This window comes from Miniopterus schreibersii (genome assembly GCF_964146895.1).
Source record: "Miniopterus schreibersii genome assembly, chromosome: 6".
NCBI lineage: Eukaryota > Metazoa > Chordata > Mammalia > Chiroptera > Miniopteridae > Miniopterus > Miniopterus schreibersii.
The window spans coordinates 58175608-58202977 of record NC_138107.1 but is presented as its reverse complement, the minus strand read 5'-3'; the positions used below and the strand labels follow the sequence as shown (position 1 = coordinate 58202977).

The 27370-nt window shown below is 36.6% G+C and overlaps 1 protein-coding gene across 1 annotated transcript; it reads left to right on the top strand.

The window, feature by feature from the left end:
* Positions 1-937: 937 nt before the first annotated feature.
* HDAC2 (histone deacetylase 2) lies at positions 938-26223 on the top strand. Its single transcript, XM_081141091.1, has 14 exons — positions 938-1229; positions 8443-8555; positions 9858-9975; positions 11554-11628; positions 12332-12470; positions 14931-15072; positions 17210-17302; positions 17379-17487; positions 20119-20259; positions 20501-20609; positions 21228-21358; positions 22235-22390; positions 25090-25147; positions 25850-26223. The coding sequence occupies exons 1-14, from the start codon at positions 1178-1180 to the stop codon at positions 25878-25880; spliced, it is 1467 nt and encodes a 488-aa protein (XP_080997217.1). The 5' UTR covers positions 938-1177; the 3' UTR covers positions 25881-26223.
* Positions 26224-27370: the final 1147 nt, after the last annotated feature.

The following is a 27370-nucleotide window of genomic DNA, read 5'->3' as shown; positions in this document are numbered from 1 at the left end:
TGGGCTTTGAAATCTTTTCTCTTAGCTTTCTGCTCTGGTCTCCCAGTGCCCAGCGAGCAGCACCTGCACAGTGGAGTAGCTGGGATGTGTGGATTTGGGAGAAAGACTGAATTCAAACCCCAGACCATCAACAGCTGAGAGGACCAGATTCCATAACCCCAATTTATAAAGATGGAGCAGAAATAGTAAGTCTCAGCGTTGTTGGAAGTCTCACATGAGTTAATAGGCTATCTATTATAACTAGGTATCAGTGAAACGCATTATAAATGAAAAGACCTAGGCCTCACACATAAATGCGTTCCAGAAATGCTCATGCAAACCTAGGCGGTACACCCTACCCCTTAACGTCTGTGATGTCACTTAAACAGGACCTCGGAACCTCGGAGCAAGTATTGGTGGGGAAAAAAAAAAAAGAATGAAAGAAAAATAAATGAATAATCGAGAAAACCGAGGCGACCTGGCCCAGAAGGGCCGCGGGCTGCACCTGGCGGGTTGGGGTGCGGGAAGGCGTGCCCCGGCGGCCCCCCCGCCGGCTCGCTGCACGCGGCGGCTCGGGCGCGGGCTCGGCGACAGTGGGGGCGGGGAGGCGGGAGACGACGCGGAGGGGCCGGGCGGCCCGGGCTACGGTTGGCTAGGCCCGACTGCGCAGGCTCAAGACGGGCGCAACCACTGTGCGCAGACCTGAAGGGGAGAACGTCCACCCGCTGCACGCTCCTTCCTACCTACTAGAAAAGCGAAAGCCTGCCCATCTCTAAAATATGACTATACTTGCCCCAGCCTTCTTCAAGCTGCTCATCACCAGGAGGCCCCCGCCTTAGGGCTGAAGGGGCCTCTTTCCTCTCGGCGTGCCCCTTCCTCACCCCCGGCGGAGGCGGCCGTGGGCGCGCCCCAGCTCCCCTCGGCCTCCGGAGGTGGTTTGGCCACCCCTCCCCCTCCCCAGCGCTGCGAGTCGGCGCCGCTGCCTCCCCCCGCCCGGTGCTCTCGGCCCCTCCGCCCCGTCGCTCGGAGCCCTGCCGGCGCCCTCTCCTCGCCGCCCTCCGCCGGCCCTTCCCCGCGGGACGGCCACCCCCACCGACGCCCCAGCCCTTCTCTGTCCCCGCGGAGCCGGGGCGGCGGCGGCGGCGGCGGCAGCAGCAGCAGCGGGAGGAGCCGGGAGGCGGCGGTGGCCGGGGAGCCCATGGCGTACAGTCAGGGAGGCGGCAAAAAGAAAGTCTGCTACTACTACGATGGTGAGAGGCAGGGCGGCGGGTGGGGGCCGGCGGGGCCGGGGCGCGGGCTCCGAGGCCGCCGTGGCGGGCGAGCGCCGGGCTGAGGGGCGGGAGGAGGAGGGGTCCGCGCTCAGCCCATCTTAACCCGTCCGGACCCGGCGCGGCCGGTGGGGCCTCGCGGGAGCCGCCCGGGGGACTCCGCAGCCGGAGCCGGGGGACGCCCCGCGGTCCCCTCCCGGTCCTCCCCGGGACGGCGCCGGCCTGCCCGGCTTCGCGGTGCTGGGATGGGGAACGCCCTCCCTGGCGTCTCTCCCGCCCGCCGCCCTGGGAGCGGAGGTTTGGGGTGCCCTGCTCCGGTCTCCCGCCCCCGCCCTCGCCCTCGAGGTCGAAACATCTACCCCGGCCCAGACTCCACACAAAGCCCGGGGCCTCGGGAGCTCCGCCCCTCAGCCCCCTGGCCCCCCCGCTCCTGCTCCCGGCTCCCGGCTCCCGGCTCCCCGCTCCCCGCTCCCCGCTCCCCGCTCCCCGCCTCTGGCCGGCCCCGGCGCCCTCTCCTGCCTCCGCCTCCAGCCTCGCCCCGGCCTCGCCACCCGGGTCGGCCCCGAGGGGGGGACCCGCTCGCACCGCTGGGTTGTGTGGACTCCGTCGCCTCTCCTTTGTTCGCGGGTTCTTCGAGCGCCACTTTCTCAGCATTCAAATGAAAAGGCTTCGCTCACTTCCTCAATAAAAATGAAGGTTTTCGAATTTGAGTCAGTCTTCGCGGGAAGCAGGACGGCGGGAGGGAAAGGTGGAGCCGCTGCTGGTGGTGCTGTGGCTGCGACTCGATGGGTCCTGGCTTGCCTCGCGGTCGGGCGGTTACCAGCCGCTCCTTTGTTGCTCTTTGTTCGATCAGGAAATGCCACCCTGCTCCGGAGGTTTAGGAGAGCATCGGCTTCTTGCTCGTGGAAGCTGTTTCTAGGCGGCGGGAGTCCTGGTGTAGGGAAACTTTGAGTAGTGCAGAAGTACTGAATAGTCAAGTCAGCTTGAGCTCACGGTACATAAAGTTATAAAATTCAGGTTTTAATTTGAGGGTTTCAATTTTGGAAGCTGTTTCCTACTTTTGGTGTATTATAAATCACAAAGTCTTATAGAGGTGGAAAGACCTTAGAGGATTAGGTCAGAGTAAATCGTAATTTGAAAATGGGCGTACTGGCCCGGCTGGGCGTGGCTCAGCTGTTGAGCATCGACCTAGGATCCAGGAGATCCCCCTACGATTCCAGGTCAGGGCACATGTCTGGGTTGAGGGCTGGATCCCCAGTGGGGGGTGTCCAGGAGGCAGCCAATCAACGACTCTCTCACCATTGATGTTTCTCTCTCCCTCTCCCTTCCTCAATGAAATCAATAAAGATACATTAAAATTAAGAAAGAGAATGGGCATACTGTATCTTTTCAATTAGCCTGTTTATATAAAATAACCACCTGGGTCATTTGTGGAAAATCTAAAATCTTGCAGAAGAAATCTAAATTGTCTGATATTTGGTAGCTAGTACTAAATAGTAACAGCCATATTTTAAAAACCTTTTTTTTTTAGAGTACTGCATATATGTGCGATACAAATTAGTTTGAAATTATGCCCCCATGGAGTGGAGATGGGATTACATTTTAATTTTACATCAACTATTAAAGTTTCTTAATATTTGTTCTTTAAGAATTCATGCATATTTGGGGTCACCGGCAAAACCCTGGCCTGGCATCCTCCCCCCCCCATCACATTGGAAAGTTAATAACCATGTGTGTAAGTTAATTTTTAAAATTGTATTGTTTCTAAGATTTAGAGATTTGTTCTTGTCAGAGTTTAAAGGAGAATGGTCTAAAAAAATTGGAGGAACTGGTGCTAAGGCTCTTCCTGCACCTGTTTGTTGCTGTTGACAGTGATAGGTTGTAAAGAAGTAAACTGCTTGTAACTTGTCACCAGGCTTGAACTGCAGAACCAGGAGGCAAGCTTAAGTAGCAGTCTTATGAACAGCTGTTGGTTCCTGGACCCATTTATATTGAGTCTTTGTTGAGGAAATGGGAGCAAGCACTGGTCCCAAGGGCCGGATGCACGCTTGATAGGTAAATTGGAAGAGTGGAAATAATTTAAGTCTCATGATTGTGATTTAATCAATACTTTATTGTAGACCATTTAGCTGCTTTACCTGATCGCCAACAACAGCTGTATAATTGAATGTTTGGAAATTTCTGATTAGCTTATATGTGATTGGTCTGTGGTTCCTCCTTGGCTCATTTTTACAGTGGAATTTGTAGTTGCTGACATTTGGAATAGTCTTTGGGGTTTTGGGGGAGAAGAGCTTATAAAATATTTTGCAGAAACTTAAATTGGATTGGTATTGTGCTAGTTATTAGCATGTGATAGTATGCTAGGCTTTGCACAATTAATTCCAAAAGCTTACATTTTTATCACCAAAAAACTATATTTTGTTAGCTTACATATAAAGGTAGCAGTAGGAGGGGTTTTTCTTTTTTTAATTGTGAAGAAAGGATGCAAGTAAAGCAACTACTGCACCACAGAATTCTATGACTAGAAGGTGTACAACATGGATTAGATTGGGAGTGGGTAGTGGCCTGAATAGTCTGCCAGCCTAAATTAGCTGTTTTTAATCTGTTGGTGAGGAAAATGGAAGAAAGATTTAAAAAAGAATGGAGTACCAAATTCTGTAACCATAGGAATCCTACCTTTAGGCTTACTGGGACCGTTAAACACACTCTTGGTGACACAGACAGGATGTCTGTTTAGCAAGTGAAAGGGACTTCTAAAGATTTGTATTTTTCTCTGTATACTTTATGGTCTTCAGCACTATACCCTGTAGATCATTGGAATGCTGGTTCCAAGTGAACCTCAAAGCACTGATGAGTGAGGTATCCTTTAACCTTTGGGAAAAGTTAAGAGAATTGTTCTTATTTCTCATAGCTATTGACTCATGCCTCCAAAGTTTCCAAACACATATTTCTAAAACTTGGCCATTTTGTTGTATATACTGCAAGATTATCAATAATCTGTAAAAAGATACAGCTCTTCAGTCACTGAACTCCCTTCTGGCTTTAAAATGACATGATTTCTGAACTTAAATGTAATTAGCAAACCAAGCTGTATTAGACCATGATTACAATGTTTTTAATCCTTTATCTAGAAGTGTGAGCTATTCTTTGTTTTAACTTAAACATGATATCAGTCACATTTAGTGCCTGTTTTACTATGTATACAATATAATAGGGTTACATATACAGTTGCCATTTGAGCTGTACGGATCCACTTATACACAGACTTTTTTTCAATAAATACAGAGGGTACTCCATATCTGTGGATTCAACCAACCACTAAATGAAAACTGTTTTCAGTCCAAGGTGGGAATCTGTGTGGATACAGAGGGCCAACTATATGCATTGTTCTATGTCATTTTATATAAGGGACTTGAGCTTTTGGGGATTTGGGTGTTTATGGTGGGGTGGGGGAAATCTTGGAACCAATCTCCTACAGATACCAAGGGAGTACTATAGAGTTTTGAGGGAGTCAGAAGTTATAGGTGGATTTTCCACTGCTCATGGGAGGGGTTCCATGTCCTAATCCACCCACCCCCCATTGTTCAAGAGTCAACTATATACATAATTTATATAATTTAGCACATACTGGTCTGTGCTCTATTTTTTCCTCATCTGATAGAGTATATTAAAATGTATGGAGAAAAGTGATTCAGAGAAAAGCACTCAACACTATACAGAGACAGAATATAAAAGTTAACCAAGATCATGCCTCCTGATATACTCCTAGTTTACTATAGCAGATTACTGTATAAGAATTCTACTTCGCAGCCAACTATTAACAAATTTTCTTAGACTTCCATTTATAACCATAGTGCCAAAGTCTTTTGCTAGATACCCTTTAATACAACTGCTTGGGTTCTTAGCTCTAGTATAAATCTTTATTATTCATAAAATAGGTAATAATTTCTCTGGGAATAAATCAGAGTGCTGGGTGAATTACAGCAGCAGATCATAAATACCAGTGGTCTTAATTACACGTCATTATTTAACCATAGTTGAACATAACTCTTAAAATAAGACTGAGATTTTCCTGTACTTGGGTCCTCTGTACCATTTACTTCCTTCAGATTTCCTCCCATCAGCCTTTCCCCTATTGCCTTAACCCCAGCACTGCTTTTCTTCCTGTCACTTGCGCCGCCTAACTTGTCTTCCTTCCCACAGCAATAAAAGCTTCGTGATGCCAGAGTGCTTTGCTTGTCTATACCTCCACCATGTAAACTTTGAAAAAGTAAATGATTTTTAAATTATTGATGAATACATGTTTAATTCCTTGTATTTTTACACACAGAGCACTTTCATACAGCATTCTAATTCTTAACAACCACTGAGTTACAGACAGGCAGGACGAGCGGTATTTTGTCTGTTTTGTGGTGAAAGTAGACTGATATCCCTGTTCACCTCAGTCCACCCCTTATCCTTTCCACATTGACGAGTTTATTGTGCAAGAAGAGGTCAGCACCTGGTACCTACCCCCCGCCCCTGGTGACACAGGAGTCGGCCTATTTTCACTGCCACAAAAAAAAAGTTTTAGTAATTATTTCTTTCCCTTTTACAAAACTAAATGCTTCTATTGACAAATCCTTAAAGGAAACAGCTGGAACTAGGGAGGAGGTAGCAATCATAATAGTATTGGAACATGGATGAGGCCAGATTTAAAAGTTCAAGTAAAAGGATGTTTATACTGGTTAAAAAGTCTTTTCTCTGTTTTAATAATAACAGTTGGCTTATATTTGTCCATGAAGTCAGTTTTGGGCTCAGAAATACTAAATGGGCTTAAAATCTCTACTATGTGCGAGGTAGGCAAAACATTTTTTGAGTCTTAAGAAGGAAATAAAAGACTGTATGTGAGATAGTAAGAGAAGATATCTTTATAGAGAATCAGACAAAGTAAGGCCTGAAGGAAGAGAATGGGCGAACCATAAAAGAGTTTTTTCTGCTTGGAACCAGTATTCCAATGATCTAAAGGGTATAATACTGAAGATCTTAAAGTATACAGAGAAAAATACGTCTTTCGAAGCCCCTTTCACTTGCTGGACAGATTCTTCAGACACTGCAAACTGCACTGGCCTGGTAGTTAGAAAGAACCTGGTGCACTTAACCAAAGAGAAGCCAAGAGGAAGACATGGGGGAGCCATGGGGTGCCAGGCTAGGCAGTAAAGGGCCAGACCACACAAGACTTTGTGGTAAGAGATTCAAAAAGCATTTTAAGGTTTTTAAGTAGAGTGAACTCTTGGAAGTGGAGAAAGGATGATAAAGAGTGGTAGAATGTAAGACTAAAAGCAAGAATTAATTGCATGTTGGTCCACATAAAATGTAATGGTTTCGGCTGCCAGATATGGACGCATACATTTAAGGAACGTTTGGGGAGTAAAACCAATAAAACTTGTTGATAGAGTAGGAACTGAGTAATGGTGGTACAGAATAAAGAATAACTTTGAAGTTTCTAGATTGAGCAGTTAAGTGATTCTGTCCTATACAGATTATTGGGGTCTTTCCCATTATTAGATTATTGGTGGCTTTTCATTGGATTTTCAGTATGTCCATAACCGGAGTATTTGATCTTAAGATATAATAGTGTTAGAAACATTTCATTTCGGTAATTCTTACATAGGGGCAGGTGGAAGTTATGTGAAGACTAGAGTTTCTTTATTCTTCTCATGATCTTTGGTGGTGATGGTAACTTAGAAATACCTTCCTTGCACTAACTTGTATACATGATGTTTTGTAACTCTAGTGGGCTTTCCATATCTAAGAATTCATTGAGATCAGTCTGCTTTCAAGGAACTCTATGTACTGCCACCGTGTAGGACAGAGCTTTATAGCAGATCTTTCCTTGGAAGGTAAATTGTTTCTTGGATTTATAGCCTCTGAATTGTGACAAATACAGAGGGTGTCACCTCCCCCCAGCCCTGCTTTGCTACTTGTCTTTGTTGTCCTAGCGTTGTTGTTGGGAAAGGTGGCTTTCTTTATAACCATGTATATAGATGAATTGTTTTCAGAAGAGAGCTTGTTTTGAAAATGAACTCTTAAGTAAATTAGAGGTGTGATATCAATAAAATCAAGTAGTATGTTATTAGAAACAAGTGTATTAATAAAAGTGAACATTCATCCTAGACTATTATCAAATATATAAAAGCGAGAAACAAGTTTTTTGAGTTCTCCATTTCCCCTAAACAAACAAAAAAAGGTGTGTGTTTAGGCAGGAGTTTTGAAAGATGTTTTGATCCTGAAGGTGAGTAAATGACAGCATTTATCCTTAGCATTTATTATATAAACCCAAGTTGAAATAAATGATTTCAAGGCATTAAAATCAGCTTGGCTGTGCTAACAAAATTTTGGAGTTGGCTTTAGTTAAAACTAAAATTACTACTAAAAGTAATTTCTAATAAAGGCTATTGTGAAAAATGTCCACTACATTAGGAAAATAGTTTATATATGTAAGAGGCTTCCTTAAAACTTTATTACAGAAACACTAGTGCTTTGCCTAAAAGTATTGATTTCATTGCAATTTTGTAGATGAACGTGTGATTTTGGTGTTTATTTTAAAATAAATCTTATGCATAAGTTTTAAGATATTATAAAAAGATAGGCTAGGAATTGTAACTTCAGTGGTGAAGAATAAGACAGAATACCCTAATTACCTTGGAAAATGTCATGAGTATATCATCAGAAAAACTTTTGTTTAGGACCCACATTTCAGTTACTAAAATTTTCCTTACAGACTGATGGGTATAAAACATTTTAGTCCCCATAATACTAACTGTAAGAGATTTCTGGGATACCAGTAAGTCATCCAAGAAGTAATACGTATTTGCTGTAAACTTTTAAAATCATACCAGATAATTTACCTTAAGCATTTGAATTTACCGTCGAATACTAAAAGCAGGTATCACTTTAAGGAACAGAAACTATGTGAGTTAAGAGTATTTCATTTGGGTTAATCCTAAATGGGAAATTTTTTTAAACGAAGTCAGAAAAGCTTGCTTGTCTTAATCTATAAATAATATATTAATGGAGTCATAAAATACATCATTTAGGATTTTAAATCTTGTTCAGGTGGTAAATGCCTCTTAATGGTGAACATACATAAACTTACATAGCTCATGAAGATTCTCTTATTTGTATTGTTCACTTTGTCTCTTTTCTGTTTTAGGTGATATTGGAAATTATTACTATGGACAAGGCCATCCTATGAAACCTCATAGAATCCGCATGACCCATAACTTGCTGCTAAATTATGGCTTATATAGAAAAATGGAAATATATGTGAGTATACCTTTTGGTAAATACTCAGCACTGATTTTTTTTAAAACTACTGTGAAACATTATTATTCCTCTTGGTAGAGGGCATTTAGCAGATGAAAAGGTCTAGAAGAAAATGGAAACTTCTCATTTTGCTTTATTCAGAGAAATCTGAGTGTAAGTATAGGACCTATAGCCTCCTTTTTTAAACACAGTTTAGAAAGTTTCCCCTAGCCCGGCTGGGCGTGGCTCAGCGGTTGAGTGTTGGCCTAGGATCCAGGAGATCACCATTCGATTCCTGATCAGGGCACATGCCGGGGTTTCGGGCTCGATCCCCAGTCAGGGGCTTACAGGAGGCAGCCAATCAGTGACTCTCTCATCATTGATGTTTCTATCTCTCTCTCTCCATCTCCCTTCCTCTCTCTGAAATCAGTAAAGATATATGTTTTAAAAAAATAGTTTCCCCTACCCCAGATTTTTACGTTTCTGGAGAACAACTCTATTTAGCATACTAAATTTTTTTGCTGCTATAATTGTTGATCTGTCTGTGCTGCTGAAAAATTGATTTGGGACTGTTACAGAAGAATTACAGAGAAAGTTAATCCTACAAATATTTATTGTTGTATGGAACACAGTTGGTGGACAAACAGTACAAAATAACGTAAGATACAACAACTGCCTTAAATGTTTTTGTAGATAAAGATAGGCTTATATATAAACAGATACAAGACACAACAATTCTATTTGGGGAAGCAGTTAACAGTATTAGGGAATATGTGTGAGTTATTTTCTTTGGATATGGACATTTAGAGAAGTGGAGGAGTTGGATAAGACTTTCAATCAGAAAGCCTTGTGGAAGAAGTGTGTCAAATGAAACAGTTCTTCGGAACAAGGACAATTTGGGTTGGCAAAAGAAAAGGAAGAGAGATTGTGAACAAAGACTTATAATGGAGAGTGAGTCTCTGGGAGGTCATTGGTAAATTCAGTAGGTGCAGAGCAGGTTTATAATGGAAAAAGAAAGTAGCGTTTATGAACATGGATTTGATTGATAAGGGTTGACCCATTTCCACTAAAATAAAAGGAGTGATTAAGTCATAGTTTGTGTTAGTCCTAATGCTTTTAAAGGAGTATGAATTAGCTTTCGAACTGATTATTTTCCTAAAACCTGCATGTGTAAATTTAGATTAGCTTTGGAGTTTATTTTGTTCTGGAAGACCTAGTTCTTTTGAGAGGACTGTTAGGGGAAATTGTGTACTTTGTGTATGATAACTCTTGATATAACCAGTTGTAATTCCACAATTCTAACTTTTTTCTTTTTTTCCACAGAGGCCCCATAAGGCCACTGCTGAAGAAATGACGAAATACCACAGTGATGAGTACATCAAATTTCTACGTTCAATAAGACCAGATAACATGTCTGAGTATAGTAAGCAGATGCAGAGATGTACGTTTCTATGTTAAAAGTATATGTTAGTATTGATAAGTAAAAATGAGTATTTTTAGGACTTTATAATTCTATTTTTCCTGATCTAAAATATTAATTATTTATTGACATAAAATGTCAATGTAAAAATATTAAACCTACTTTTAAAAAAACAACCTTCTGAAGCTTATTGGCCTGCCAAACTGCCAAAGAGCTACCTCGGTGTTCCCCTGCTCTTTGGTCCCATGTTAACCTTGGGATAATGGCTATTACTAGGGAGACCTCACTCGCCTGCTTTGAGACTATTATACTTTGATTGTCCTTAGTCTGGTGTATATACCTCTTGTGTTCTATTTGTGTGGTTTAGTTAATCTGGAGTGCAATACATGTGCTCTGTTACTTCCCTTTGTTGTGATATAAATGAAGCTTTTCTTCTACATAATGTTCTCTTTTATAGATAAAAATATATTATTACAGATTAGTTGGCTTGAAGGTGGAATGCAAAATGTTATCCTAAAATGATTGGAACAGTGTCTTTTAAAGCTTGATACTGGATTATATTCTCATCACTGTTTTCATTGATGGACTTCAGTGATAATTGTTTTTAAATGAACTGTTTCAATAATACTAAATTAAGTGTAGTTGTGAGAAATCTTACTCTTAGAACCTGATAGAATTTCTGTTGTATATTTTATTCAGTAAAATGCTATAATGTAAACAGAATAGATATTATCTCTTTTCAATGGACATTTAGGCTTAGATTAAGAAGCCATGAATAGCCCTAGGCAAATGAATTAACAAGATTGATTTAAAACTTACATAATACTGAGTTGTAATAAGTTTGTGATCATATCTGAGCAGTAAGAAACTAAAATTTATTCATTATGGTGCTAGTAAATTAAGGGTCTACAAAGCTATATATAAAATAATGACCCTTATTGAAAAGGCTGTAATTTGAGGGGTGGGGAGAGTCTGAGAATCTGTTGTACACACACATCTATGTCCCTTTCATTCTCTCAGTACTAAGGAACTAAGGATTAAATATGTCTTGAAGTGTTGTGTATTTATGTTTTGTTTTCTTGTGCCTTAAAGTGCCCCTTCTATATCTTGACTATTATGAACCTAGTTAATTCTTACTATTTTTTAAGGTCACGGTTAGCCATGGACATAGGCAACCAGCTGTTACATCTTTTTAGTACTCACTAAGATGTGCTGTGTACTTAGGAGTTTTTTAAAAAGTAAATCATGATGCAGTTGAAGTTACTTAAATTTTTGAGAATCTTGGTTAATTTATTGTCGTTTATTTGACAGATGCCTAGAAAATTTAAGTCCCTGTTTTAATGTAATAAAAATATAAATTTCTTGTTAATAGAGCAGAGATAGTCCACAAATAATCTTGGTAAGATTTGGTGGTGGTGTTCCACATATAACACTTTAGTTATATTGGATAAAATGATAAATTATATTTTTAAATTGCAACCTTTAGATTACTACCATGATGTGTGTATGTTTTATGGTTGCATCAAATAAAGTATTTGTAGGAAAGGCTTATAGTAATTCATAGAATGGATTGAAATTAATGAAACCCATCTTTCACAGTTAATGTTGGAGAAGATTGTCCGGTGTTTGATGGACTCTTTGAATTTTGTCAGCTCTCAACTGGTGGCTCAGTTGGTAAGTGTCCTGATTCAGTCAGACTTAAAGTTGATTTACACTTGGTATGTATCTCTTGGTTTATTTGTTGTTGTTTTTTGTTTTTTGGGTTTTTTTTATATCTTTATTGATTTCAGAGAGAGGAAAGGAGAGGGAGAGAGAGAAATAGAAACATCGATGATGAGAGAGCCATTGATTGGCTGCCTCCTGCACGCCCCCAACTCGGCATCGAGCCCACAACCCGGGCATGTGCCCTGACCGGGAATCAAACCCCAATTGCCTGGATCCTAGGTCGATGCTCAACCGCTGAGCCACGCCTGGCCAGGCTCTTGGTTTATTTGTTTAAAGCAAAAGCACCCCCTCATGTTTTATCATAATGACTCCAACTTTTCTTTTTTCTTTTTTAGTTTCTTATTGCCATTTCATTTTCACTTACAGACTTCTTTTTCCTTCCTCTCCTAGCTGCCATTGTGTTACTCTAGCTACAATTGTTACTACCACTTTCCATATATGCTCTTCTTTAATCAGATCACAGCTGGAGAAAGATACTTATTTACCTAAAAAGAAACTGCTAACTATGAGAGCCTTAAAGAATGACTGTTGCCTTTTATAATTTTAAACTCTTGGCTTACCCATGTCATACTCTTTTCTATAGGGCTTTTGTCTCTTTATGCTAATTTTTTATTTTAAACATTTTAAAAGTCTATCCTGTCTTTTTTCTTAGCTGGGGCTGTGAAGTTAAACCGACAGCAAACTGATATGGCTGTTAATTGGGCTGGAGGATTACATCATGCTAAGAAATCGGAAGCATCAGGATTCTGTTATGTTAATGATATTGTGCTTGCCATCCTTGAATTACTTAAGTAAGTTAATTTGTGTTAATATTTTTCCTATGAAAAAGTATTTTAATTAAAACAAAAATCTGGCTTTTTAAAACAATATCAAAAGTAAACATGTTGAAAATAGTTAATGGTGAATCTTCGATGGATTTATTATAGACCACTGTAGAAATAATAGGAAATTCTAACCCTTGGATTATTAAGAATGAGAAATGCATATAAATATCTAAAACTCCCATAAGGTACCCTTTTAAAAAATATTAGAACTAGTTTGGCAATTTAGATTTGAGTTACAGTTTCAACTAATGAAAAATGACATGACCCTGGAAGTTTATGTTCTAACATTTTGTTAGTTTTGACTTGATGACAAATATTTCAAACCTGTGTTATAGAAAATTTGGTTACTTCCTGAATTAAATGTAGATAACTGCCTAGCTTTTGTAGAATGGGGCTCCCTGTTCTCTAAAAACGGATATTATTATCCTTAAGTTGCTTAGAAATTAATTTTAAAGGTAGATATTCTTGACTATAGCTTGAGAGAGAGATCTAGAAAGGTACATAGGAATTTGGAGTTACAAAGTTAGATTTTTTTTTTTTTGCCATCATCCATCATAACACATCTTAGCAAATTTCACTTCATATTGTAGTGAATTAGTGTTTTCTCACCTTTGAATGTGTTGCCTGTAGTTACTCCATGCATACTATTTATAGAGGCTGATTTTTCAGTTACTTAAAGTTTGGTATTGACTCCTTAAACTACTGGGCAGTGTCTGTTGACTAATGAAGAGCCCAGGAAAAGTGCTTGAAATCCCTGCCTTGTTTTTAATTCACTATTGATGTTGGTTCCTGTGTTTTCATCTTTAAGCAACAGTTCTTACTCACATACTAATAGTCTTAAACGAGTTTAATTTTACTTCTCTGGACACATTTCTTAAATTGGTGCAGTCAAATGTGATTTAATTGACTGTTGCTTAATAGCTTATGAGCCACTCAAACTTTTCTCACAGCTTTATTTTTATGAAGAAATTCTGCTATGATGAGACACTGTGTTTTTTATTCTAACATTTCTGAATATTACTTTCCTGTGAGTTAAGGATATTCTTGCCCTAACCAGGTAGCTCAGTTGGTTAAAGTGTTATCCCAATACACCAAAGTTGTTGGGTTCAGTCCTGGTCAGAGCACATATAAGAATCAACCAGTGAATGCATAAATAGGTAGAACAATAAATTGATATTTCTCTTTCTCTCCCCTCCCTTCCTCCCTCCGTCTCTCAGAATCAATCAGTAAAAATTTTTTTTAAAAGAATATTATGAATACTTAGTCTGGTAATGTCAATTTATATTGTATTTTTTTAACACAGCTGTGATATTGTTTTAAAATAAACACAGTGCTCTGCCATCTAATTCAGTGATAATCTGCACTTCACTGTGCCTTAAACACATGACATTTGAAGTTCCCTTTCCTTTTTACTTGTATTGACATGGGTATGCACTGGTAATAAGGTGTGGCTGTTTGTGATGCATGTGGCTCTTAAAATGCACTTGAATTATAATTGCATTACTGGGATTTGTAGTGCTCCAAGCAGCACTGTGAAGTGATAAGAGCACCACTTATGATTTCTGTCATGACAACTCAACTCTGCAGTTGAAGCACGAAAGAAGCCATAGACAGTCCATAAACAAATGAGCATGGCCATGTTTCAGTAACATTTTATTTTTGGACATTGAAATTTTAGTATCATTCATTCGTCACATAGCACAGAATATTCTTGTTTTGATTTTATTTATTTATTAAGTGATTTTTTTTAAAATTATATTTGTATTGATTTCAGAGAAAGGGAGAGAGAGAGAGAGAAACATCGGTGATGAGAGATAGTCATTAATTGGCTGCCTCCTTCCTGCACGCCCCTCATTGGGGATCAAGCCCACAACTTGGGCATGTGCCCTGACTGGGAATTGCACTGCGATCTCCTGAATCATAGGTCAGTGCTCAACCACTGAGCCACGCCAGCCAGACATTTGATTTTATATTTTAATCATTTAAAAATATAAAAACTATTTTTATCTCAAAGGTTATACAAAAAGAGGCCATTGGCCAAATTTGGAGTATGGCTCATACTTTGCCAAACCCAATTTTATAAGATTGAATATTTACTACAGAGATGTTTTAAAGTAACAGTCTTAAATATGGTATAATCTTAAGTTGTTAATATATAGAAATGTGTGCTTGTTTTTAAAGCATAGAATAGGACAGATTTCTCAGCAAGTACACTTTCCCCTAGATTGGGTCTAAAGGAAGGATCTAGAGGCCTGAGGCTCAAGTTATAAGTTAAGGTGTATGAATGGTCTCTTAGACTAAAAATAAAGTAAGAAAGGGATTAAGCATTCTGGAATTTAATAAGAGCTCAAGATAGGTTTTCTGAATCTCTGGTGGTTTTTTCCATTTTAAAATCTTTAAATAACTTAGTTACGGCTTTCTTTTCAGGTATCATCAGAGAGTCTTATATATTGATATTGATATCCATCACGGTGATGGTGTTGAAGAAGCTTTTTATACAACAGATCGTGTAATGACTGTATCATTCCATAAATATGGGGAATACTTTCCTGGAACAGGAGACTTGAGGGTATGACTGAATTCTGTCTGGATAAATATGAGATTAACCTAGGAGGCTAGTAATTCTATACCTGAACTAATATTTTTCCTGAGTCACTAATTTGAAACTTATATGGAGAATTGAGTCACGTCATATGCTGTAACATCTACTAGAATTCAGTTTTGCTTGCTATAAGCAAAAATTTAATGAGAACTTACAGGACTTTCTTTTGCTCAACTATTTTGTTTGGTTGAATAAATATTTTTGAACATGGAAAAAGCAAGAAACAGTTTTCTTGATGTTCAGTTTGAAACTTCAATACCTACTTATTGGTAGCCTACGCTGGTATTGATTAGAAACATTGCTAGAATAAAATAATTGACTAAGTCTTTTTTTAGGTTCTTATATTGCCCTCCTTTTATGATTGGTCTTGATTTAATAGGCCTAATTTTAATCTCTTTTTTAGACTTCTGAAATTTGTAGCAGATACCTTTTAGGGAGAGAAAATACCATAGCTTATCCTGTCTGCCTGCATATTAATACATTTATATGTATTATGTATCTGTTATCTTCTTTCATTTGATACTCTTGTATTTCATGAATGTAAAAACCACAGGTCAAATCCTGGTTTTTTTTGCTTCACTAGAGTTTTTTGTTTTTGTTTTTTAACCAAACCACAAGCATTTTAAAGTTTAATTTAGAAATGTAAACAGCTGTTTTTAAGTTGCCTGGATTATATGGGGATTTATCTTAGCATAACATTCAACATTAATTCTAAACTGTTTTGTTATTTTTCAAATTGATATGTCATTGTAGTTTATTTAGCAACCAAAAGTTTAGTGTGGCCTTAAAGTATTCTTCAAATGTTTGACTTTTCATTATTTGACCACAAGTTGATGCTCTTTCAGTAATAGTTGTGATGGTGAAACCGAAAGGGATAAAACTGGGTCCAACAAGGGCAGCAGCTCCGAGTTGCCAGCCCAGAGTGATAACTGCTGATATACCTAGTCTCAGGGAACATTTCAGCTGTTTCTAGTGCAGGAGTCTAGGGATTCATAATACGTATCTACATTTGTATAGTTTGTATTTAGTTACTTTTATAAAAATTTAGATTTCTTTAAGGATCTAAATTAAATTTGTGGTGGGTATAATTCCACTCGTTTTATTCTTTATCAAAAGTTGGGCCATAATCACTCTTAATATTGAAGAATAAAATAAAGCTCTTTTTTTTTTTTTTTTTATGGTTTTAAGCTAAGATCATTCCATGAGAGAGAAGGGGAGAACTTGTACAAGTGTTAATAATCCTAAAGATTCATATTTATTGAGACATAATTTAAAACACATAAGAATCAGTCACCCCTGGTCCTTGGTGGTATTAAAGCACTGTTTTGTAGAAATGTCTCCTATCCCATCTCTTCTAGAAATATATCATACATATGTGTATGTATCCATATATACACACTCGGGGATACATATACGCATACATGTATTACATACACAAATAAGTATATATGTGTGTGTATATATAATGTGTATGTATGTATATATTATGTGTCTGTATAGCTGGATCCCAGCCATCAACTTTTCTCCTTTGCTGCTTTTGGGAGGTATTAAGTGCCTAGTGTGGTACTTATTCAACAAGTAGAAAAAAATTTATTTCAAGCCCAATTAAAGAACAGATTTTAATGCTTTAGTCTGAAGCTATTAAAACTTCAAGAAAGTGGGCTTTTCTTTCATCATAAGTAAACTCATGCCAGATTTTGAACCACAAGAAGGATTCTTCATTACCGAGACCGTTGTTCTGCAGGGTTCTTTGAAAGGCTCAGAGTATATTTTCTATTGTTCTACTCATAAATTTTTTTTGCATATTCTGTTTATGATGACTTTTGGGGGTTAATGTAATTTGTAACTTAATATTGCCTTTAACTGTTTGTTAAATTCCCCAAAATAATCATTACAGATTAATTGAAATTGGTTCTTTTCAGCTTTATAAGCAGTCTATAAATGTTAAAATATGCCCTTATTCTTATTCTGTATTCCTTTCTCAATCTACATGATGAATACAGAATTGGTTTTTGTTACGTTTTCTTTTAATCTTTTAAAAATATTTTAATAAAAAAATCTGTCTTATGAAATATTCTGTAACTTCTATTTCACTGTATTTTAGGATATTGGTGCAGGAAAAGGCAAATACTATGCTGTCAACTTTCCAATGAGAGATGGTATAGATGATGAATCATATGGGCAGATATTTAAGCCTGTAAGTATTATTTTCAAACTTGAAATGAATTTGAAAATCTTTTTAGAGAGAATAACATGTGTTATTTTGTACATAGATTATCTCAAAAGTGATGGAGATGTATCAACCTAGTGCTGTGGTATTACAGTGTGGTGCAGACTCACTATCTGGTGATAGACTTGGTTGCTTCAATCTGACAGTCAAAGGTAAGCAATTTAAAGGGTGATGATCCCAGGAAATTATGTATGTTTAACTGCAATTAATCTTATTTCAGTAAGGTCTTAAGTCTTTTTCATTTTGTCAAATTTATGTATATATTCATACATGAATAGTTTTATAGGGTTTGTTGAAGTCTCAACCAGGGCAACTATTTTCAGCATTTTTGGTTGATTCTTTTGGTGTGTGTAACTTTCTCTAAGTAACCTGCAAACTTTGCTACTTTAAATTTTTTATTTTAGCCTTGTGTATTCACCTCCTGTTTAGAAAGAAGAGGGATTTGCTTCCTTTTCACCACTTTATCCCCTGTGTGCACACACCCTTCTAATATCTCCAGTTTTACCATTGGTATAGTAGTCACTACTTTGGTATAGTAGTCACTGTTTACAGCATCATCAATAACATAAAAGTACATTTCAGCTTATCAGTTTTTCGTTATTTTATAACTTACTCTTTCTGTCCAATTTTTTATTTCCTTAATGTTCTCTTTACGTATTAGTAAATGACCAGTGTCTAAATAGCTTCCTATGTTCAGATGCATCAAGTATCCTGTCAGTTTAACCTTCTTGAGGAACAAGCCTTTTGATCTGGTCCTATTTGGATTAGTATCCTTTCTAGACATGGTAGAAAGTAAGCTATTTTTTGCCTTTCTCTTGCATGGCTACCCCGATTGCTGTTTCCTTTGTCTTCCTCTTAATTTTGTCTCTTATTTTGGTGGAGCACATTTTCAAGTGGCTTCCTGAGAAAAGTTCTGTGGGAGATTAGGAGATTATGTTGATTTCAACTCTTAAATTTGATCAAGTGTTGAAATCAACATATGATAGAAGTCCAGACGAGTTAAAAACAAAAAGACCATTATGAAATTAACTTTAAAGGAATAAGAATAAATCTGAAATTTTACTTAATGAGTTCTTAAAATTTATTACGTATGGTTCAATAGTAATTCATCATGGATATATGGTACATGATTTTGGAGTTGTTTTCCTTGCGAATTTTTAGGTAACAAGTTGATGTTCTGCTTTGAATTCTCTCATAGATGTGAAGAATTCTCAAATAGAACTTTTTCCAGAATGACTGTTGGCCTAAGTGGAATTAAATAACCAAGTACAGATATTAAAGGCTATTTTATTTAATGTTATACTTGCTGCTATACCAGGCAACATTAGGATTATGATATAATCTATTCTGCTTTTTATGTTGAACTGTATGAAATTAATTGCCCCTTTTCTTGGTAGTTTAACAATAGTCAAATAGTAGTTTCATGTTGTTGAACTTCATATATGTTGCTAACCATCTGTTGCTTCAAAATGTATATCATCTTCCAAAAATGATCTACCTAATTTACTCTTAAGTAAATCAGTTTTTCTCTCTTAACTCTTTGAAAGTTCTCAAAGCTTTATAAACTGCAGCATTTTACTCTTAACAATAAGTCTGTGTTTTAACTGGCTGATAGGATTTCAGTTGAATAAAGCATATAAGGAGATTTGTAATCTCACATCTTAAACTTGATTGTAAACTTTCTCCACTGTTATCCTCTATTCCAATTCCTCAGGTCTGCTAAAGTCAGTTACCTCTTGTTCATTCCTTCCCACCTTTATAATGTTACTGTCGTGTTCCATCTCAATCTCCCTATAGAGTCATTTTTATTGGGTTTTGAGATATAAGTAAATAAATTTGTTTAGCCAGCTGTCTTTACTTGGAAGTCTGTAAGTTAACTTCCTGTCTTATCTTTTAAAACATCCAAACAATTTTTATCTAATACAAGAAAGCTATATTTTTCTAGTAGCAATAAAAATTGGATTGTGAATGATAATACAGCTACTGAAAAATACTTAATGAGAATGTCACAATATACAATTACAAGAAGAAAGATCACTAAACTTTAAAAAGTTAATTCAGAAAAAATTGAAAGGGAATATTTTTTAAAATAAATTCGGATGATGGAGTTTTACGTAGTTTATTTCTCTGTACCTTTCCCTCCCCCCCAAATATTCTTTAACAAACATGACTTTCTTCTATAATTGAAGGATCTTTTTTTCTGTTTTTGAAGATTGACTTCTGTGTCTGAGTGATAATATTCTAAGAAAAGTTATTGGTAACTTGTTATTGATTATTAAATTATGACATTTATCCAAAGGAGATATTTTGTTTTTATATTAGGTTTACTTTATATTCAAATTTTACACATAGAAATTTGTTGAACTTGTTTTTAATAGGTGTTAATTTTCTAATCTTAATAAGAAAATTATCTGTAATACTACTACCTAAAGATAACCTACAGTTAAACTTTGTTGGATATCTTTTCATTATGCATGTTTCAGTGTTATTTGATTTCTATTTTAATCTTAATATAGTTGTATATTTGACTTTTCTATCGGGGATACTTGCTAAAATAGCCAGTTATGTCTTACTGTGTTTTATATATCATTGTGAAAGCTGTTTTGATTTTAAAAAAAGCTTTAGACTAGAAATTTCTTGAAATTTTTACATATTACTTGTTTTAAAAATATTTAGAAAAGCCATTTTGGTTTATTAAAATTGTTGTTTATGTTATCTTTTTAAAATTTTATTTTTCATGCTGTAATAATGCAGACTTATTGTTACCCAAATCTCTGTCTTAGGTCATGCTAAATGTGTAGAAGTTGTAAAAACTTTCAATTTACCATTACTGATGCTTGGGGGAGGTGGATACACAATTCGTAATGTTGCTCGCTGTTGGACATATGAGACTGCAGTTGCCCTTGATTGTGAGATTCCCAATGGTAAGTATTCTTATTACATCTTTATTGAATAAACTGTCAGTATTTAGAAATAGATGGGTGGATGATTACAGTAGATTCCAAAACCATCTAAATGGAATAGTCAATTGATTATTCACTTTGCATTCACTTTTAAACATTTTCTTTGGAAATATTTCTCAAGTTGAATCTGGATTTTTGTGCATGGATTTGTGTGAAAAACTGAGCTTTTAATATGTAACTTTATTTCACTGTTTTTTAATAGAATTGCCATATAATGATTACTTTGAGTATTTTGGACCAGACTTCAAACTGCATATTAGTCCTTCAAATATGACAAACCAGAACACTCCAGAATATATGGAAAAGATAAAGTAAGACATCAGTGAATTGTTTTGATAAACATTTGGTATAGTTTTAGGAACCTTTAGAAGGCCAAATACTGTAAGTCATTTTAGTTTTATACATAAGATATTTCCTTTGTCTTTTTCAAAAGCATTTGAAACCTTAAGATTATGGATTTAATTTTTAGACATAATGGAAAATATATGGGCTTCATGGCTCAATAATATTTTCATTTTCTATCAGTTAAAATCAGTTTTTAATTTGCAAGGGGCACTATAAATTTTATACTCTTGTTTTACATGGAAGTGAAACAAAATGTATTTTCATAGACATTGTAGTATACAGGCCTAGGTTTGTGTTCTCTCTTCCACACAATAGGTCTGTGACATTTGGCAGGTTAATTTGCCTTTGTATTTATATTTTCTAACCAATGAAATATGGGGATGAAGTAGTACTTTCATTGTAAATTTTGGGGATTGAATGGGTTCATAATATGTAAAGTATCAGTGCTCAATGAATTTGTTACTTTAACTCATAGGTAAAGTTAAATAAAAGAGGAAATGGTTTGCTTATTGTTTCCTCTTAACATTTAAAAGGAACTTGAAAGAAAATGAATTTGGTCTAATAACTTTGTGTGTGTAATTTAGACAGCGTTTGTTTGAAAATTTACGCATGTTACCTCATGCACCTGGCGTCCAAATGCAAGCTATTCCAGAAGATGCTGTTCATGAAGACAGTGGAGATGAAGACGGAGAAGATCCAGACAAGAGGATTTCTAGTAAGATAATGCCTTGATGTGTATTCTGTTTCGTTTTTCTGGTTTATTAAAACACTACTACAAACTGAAGGTTTTAGTTGCCCAAGAACACAGTGGGTCATGTTTTATTAGTATACTGTTATTTTTGTCTCTCTTCCATTTTTAATCTTACATAGTTTAAAACTTCCTTATGTTTCCAAGACTGATTTGAGTGTCAGTGATTTCAGTTTATATGACTGACTATATACAAGGCTTGGCAAAAGTAGGTCTACAGTTGTGAGTATGTGAAAGTTTATTATTATTTATTAATCACTGTATTATTTTCCACACAAACAATTGTAAACCAACTTTTGCCACCCCTGTATATGATCAAAAGTTTCCATAAACTACTACCCACTTATGTACATTTGGGAATAAATTGAAAAATAAACTGTTTAAAGTTGAGTGAGTTGAATAACCTGAAGCACCTTCTGTTTGATGCTACAGCCTCTCGTTCCACTTAAGACGATTGTTAGGATTATAGCCTAATGGTATCCTGTTGCTATAGACTCTCACATATTTTGTCTACTTTCCTTCTCAGCCCTGAATCAAGAGGTTACTTTTTAAGTAATGACATCATCCTCACCTATTAGAAGAACAGTTTTTTTCCTCCAAAGTTTTTTAAGGTTCTCCAAATGTTTTTTTATGTTTGAATTATTTCTTCAGAGATCAAAGCTAAATTTTTAGTATTTAGCAAACCATGCATTCAGTTCTAATGTTAAAGTTATTAAGTATCTGTTATCCTATACTTTTAAATGTGGTGGCTGGTTAGTACATTTGTACAAGAGTGTGCTATTGCAGTGATTAAACCTATGACTACTTTTGTCAACACTTTTATTTAAAATTTTTCTACATCAGTTCGAGCATCAGACAAGCGGATAGCTTGTGATGAAGAATTCTCAGATTCAGAGGATGAAGGAGAAGGGGGCCGTAGAAATGTGGCCGATCACAAGAAAGGAGCAAAGAAAGCTAGAATTGAGGAAGACAAGAAGGAAGCAGAAGACAAAAAAGCTGGTGAGGTTTATTTTTTTGGTAAATGTGTTTTAAAATTAAGTTTTTAAAAGTAAGCTGCAGTGCAGTTTCTGAGATGGAGTCAGTTACACAAATGGAGGTATGGGTACTGCTTTGGTGACTTTTTTCCTATGTAAGTGGTGCTTAGCTCTTAACTATCTTTTATTGAGAGCTCTCTAAATGTTATTAGTCACATTTGCTTTTATAATATAGGAGACCTTATTAGCTTCTCTTGGTCATTGTGGGCTTAACATAGGTAACATTGCACTATGAGACAGATCGGGTAAGAGAGAAGACAAAGTGGTTATGGTTATAGAGTCTGGGAGCAAAGCTGAAGTTCAAGATAATTTTTAACTCCATGAACTTTATTTGCTGGGAATAAAACAAGAAGTTCATTATCCTTAGACCAGTTTGATCATTTTGGAAAAGCTCAGAGATAGACTTTGTTCAGAAATTGAAGAAAACATAAAAACTCTGAGGAAGGATAGGAAGGGCTTGGGGAGGAGGTACTACTTTCTGGTGCCTTAACTTTTAAAAATGCTGTAAGCTTATTTATTGAGAAAATAGATGCTGTAGGGCATTGAAATTGCTATGAGAATCTGTTATCTTTTATCCAAGTTCTCAGAGCACTTATACCTACCTCCGAATTTAGTATCTTCATTACAGGATTTTACATAATCTCCCTGCTAGATTGAGCTCCTCATGGCTAGGGAACGCAACACCTTAAATATCTGTATTTTCAGCAGTTGGTGCATTTCCTGAATGGATACCTCTTACTCCTGTATGAGTAATGGTGATGGGCATGAGTTTTAGTTGGTATGTTAATTTTGACCCTGTAGCCTGTGGAAAGCTGACTCGGAGGCATTGGGCCAGCATTCTTACCCTGTATCTATCCCATTGAAGTTATGCAAGTAAGCTGGCTCTTGGGTTCTTTTTTCTTTGTTGCTACAGTTAGGAATTCTTAGCACATCTTGACACATCTAGTTCTGTTCTTTTACTCATGGATTTACTCTTCTACAGGCTGTTGTTCTCTACCATTTTCTAATTTAACTTTCAGTATATTACAGAGATACAGTGATGGATTCACTCTGCTCTTCTGTACTGTTTGATGTCCAGAAATTCTAGCTATGATTGAACTAAGGAGGACTTGGGCTTTAGCTGTAGGATTTTTCTAGGAATTTTTTTTTTCCTCATTGTCAGTAGATCTTCTTGTCTGTCCTTTCTCGTGGTGTTTCTTCTCATTTTCAGATCTTTTTTTCTTTGCTTTTTCTTCCAAACTAGAAAGTTGGGTGCACTAGGGTGTTTGTCTTTCATTGCTATGTTAGCTAAAAATGAAAGTACCTTTTGATTTGGCTAAATGGCTTGGTAGTAGATTAATCTTATCATAGTTTTTACCTCCTTCATACTTGTGTTGATGATATTGATACTTTTTAAAAAGCTTTTTAAAAGTTTTTTAAATAAGATTCGTACAAGGCATTGCAATTGTTAAATATCTCATCCTACAGATGAAATATTAGCATAGAAAACTTTTTTAAAACCTACGTTAGGGCATTCCTTTTCTTTCCTTCCCCAATCTTGTTTTCATACTTTTAAGTTTACATATCCAAAATTAAGCCAGAAGTCAAAACAAATGTTAATGTCCATATTGCCACGTTGTATTCTAGCTGAGACCAGCCCCCTGAAATGTAGAATGCTTAACAGCAATACACATCTATAATTTCCTGTATCTTTATTATTAGATCATTGCCTCACAACTTTGGTTTATTTGCTTATTTAAAGAAAATATTCAGCACATTTGGACCACTATGTTTTAGCAATCTTGAGTGTATAGTGTTACTTCTACCATTTCATTTTTATTAATATATTCGTTTCAGTATTTATAATGAGGGTTAAAAACTAATTGTTATAGCCTGGCCAGCATGGCTCAGCGGTTGAGCATCAACCTGTGATCCAGGAGATCGAGGTTTGATTCCCAGTCAGGGCACATGCCGGAGTTTCAGGCTCAATCCTCAGCAGGGGGCATATAGGAGGCAGCTGATCAATGAATGACTCTCTCATCATTGATGCTTCTATCTCTCTCCTTCTCCCTTCCTCTCTCTGAAATCAATAAAAACATTAAAAAACAAAACAAAACACCACTAATGGTATAAACAATAGGATAGTGCCTCTCTTGTGTCTCTGGGCTCATCTTAGCTAATTACCCCTCTTCTGACAATACTCCAGTCTATATTGGTCTTTCATTTCTTCTCATCAACCTGTTAATTCCTTCTTGTCTCAAAGTTCTTTTAAGTTTTCCCTCTGTTCAAGATACTTCCCATTTTCACCCAAAAGCTGTTCTTCAGGAAACTTTAAAATGTCACTACTTCACATAACCTTTTCTGATCACCCAGTGCTGTGCTCGTGTCTCTTGGCTTAACTTCCTCACAGCACATATTCCAGCTGCAGTACTGTGATCCACAGAAGCAAAGCTTCCAAAAGGACACGGACTGTGTTGTTGTGTGGATACCGTGAACCTCTATCATTTAGCACAGCACCTAACACAGAGCTTCCTCAGTTACTGAATTCATAAGTAGCGATATATAATATGGCAGCTTTTTAGATTTTAAGTAAGGTATACTTTAAAATGACATGTTTTATATTTCAAAGTGACTTCATTTTATATTTCAAAATAGGTTTTAATCTCTTCTAATTTTTGTTTATAGATGTTAAGGAAGAAGATAAATCCAAGGATAATAGTGGTGAAAAAACAGATACCAAAGGGTAAATTTTATTTCTTATGTAGTAGTTTTTATATACTATACAAATAATAAGCACATTTGCTTGGGTATGTATTCTTTTGAGATGTATTGGACTGAGCCTGAGAACATCATCAGTAAGTTATGTGAGATGCTTTGAATTTTAGTCTTTTGGCCCATAAGACAGCATGTACCATCTTAACCAGTTTATATGTCATCTGCTTAGCTGCTCATCTGTCATTTATGTAGCTTGCCTTAAGTCACAAAGACCAGTCCATTAGTATCATAACCCAATATAAATCATTTGTATTCTTTTATGTAATTTATCCGAGACCTTTTTTGCTATTCATTTTTATATAGACAGTTAATGGTTTTTCATGGTACTTATTTCTGTATACATGATTTTTTACTGTTGTGAGATGGGTAAATTTAAGAAATATGGAGCTAGCATAACAGATTTTTTAAAAGCATAATTGAGATTTTTATTGGCAGAAAGCTTATTTAAATGCTTGCCCACAAGTAATTTTTTGCTAGCCTTTATAGAATAACTTGGAAAAGATTATAAAACCACTAGTAGAAAGATTAAGGTAGTCAGTACTCCAGACACACTCAAGGCAGTATTATCAGCTTACATTTTTCTCAGCATGAGCATGCAGGACCTGATAGATCAGTGTATTTAAACTGAGATTGTGCCGTTTTTAACATTTCCTGTTGCTTCTTTTAACAGAGCCAAATCAGAACAGCTCAGCAACCCTTGAATTTGAAAGTCTCTCCAAATTCAGAAAACATTAAAAAGTGAGAAAATATTGGGAAGAAAAGTGTTTTCTTTTTGAAGACTTCTGGCTTCATTTTATACGACTTTGGCATGGACTGTATTTATTTTCAAAATGGCTTTTGTTTTTGTTTTTCTTGGCAAGTTGTAGTGTGAGTTTCTAATTATGAAGCAAAATTTCTTTTCTCCACCATGCTTTATGTGATAGTATTTAAAATTGATGTGAGTTATTATGTCCAAAAATTGATCTATTAAAGAAGTAATTGGCCTTTCTGAGCTGATTTTTTTCCATCTTTTGTAATTATCTTTATTAAAAAATTGTACTTGGATTGTTTTTGTCTGTTTATTATAACAAAATTTTTTTTCATAGACAAATGACATAACCCAATTCTGTAGAATCAGAAGACACATGAGGTAAAAGATACTGATTACAATTTCAAAGACATCCATTTACTGTTTCTTCAGGAAAGAGTATTTACAATAGTTTTGTGGGGGTTTTTTAATGCAATGGAAGATCTACCATCTTGTCCTCTATAGGTTGGCATTTCATTATAGTCATTTATCTCTCAAATTAATAGTATAAGCTATAGGCAACTGAGATATAGGCATTATCTTTGAGCTGAACCAAAGATTCCCCAAAATTGGAAATGTTGAATTGAAAGAAGAAATCCATAAACAGAGAAGGAACCTGTAACTTTCATACAGACTCTGCCAACCCCCACTGTATACCAAGTAGACAAGGAATTACATGGAAATAAAAATTACAGAATTCTAGAAGAAAGATCAGTCAAAAATGTTTCCCTATAAGCCCTGTGACTGATAAGGTCTTTCAGGCATTCACAAAAGCATCTGGGGTTTTGCAATAACTATTCATCCACCTGGATTTATTATGCCTTTAGTGTATTTGCTTCAAGTTATTTCTTAAAATTATACAGAAGGAGTTGAAGCACTCTTTATATACTTTGCCATTTAATTCCCCTCCCACTCGTCAGAAGTAACCAGTATTGTGAAAACTAGTGCATATCTTACCATTTTTTTACCGTTGCTGCTGTCAGCACGTTAACCTTTATGACATTAGGAATTATGGAACTCAGCCCTTTAAGGAAATAGTGAACTGCTGTGTTTGTGAAACATGGTATATATGTACACTGCTGTAACTAGCTTTACATTTTATATTGTGATCTCCTGTGTTGAACAAGTATAGTTTATTAATTGTGATGTATTAATGTTCCATTAGAAGGACATTTCAGTATTGTAGTGAACCTCCTTGGGCACATTCAAGTTTTCTCCTATTTGCAATTAGAAGCATTTACATAAAACTAAAGCCTCAAGAGTATGAAACAAGCAAATTCAGCCAGATGAGTTGGTACAACAGTAATTCACAGAAACCAGCACTATAGCTAAATAACTATAAGATACCTTGGGAGAACAAAGACACCCTTACGATAACAATTTCTAGAAGTAAAAGCGTAAAGC

What these genes read in the sequence shown, in the direction of transcription:
- HDAC2 (XM_081141091.1), top strand. Translation starts at nt 1,178, where the DNA reads ATGGCGTACAGTCAGGGAGGCGGCAAAAAGAAAGTCTGCTACTACTAC. An exon ending in ATAGAAAAATGGAAATATAT is followed by an intron (nt 8,556 to 9,857) that starts GTGAGTATACCT and finishes TTTTTTCCACAG; the next exon opens with AGGCCCCATAAGGCCACTGC. An exon ending in TCCAGACAAGAGGATTTCTA is followed by an intron (nt 21,359 to 22,234) that starts GTAAGATAATGC and finishes TTTCTACATCAG; the next exon opens with TTCGAGCATCAGACAAGCGG.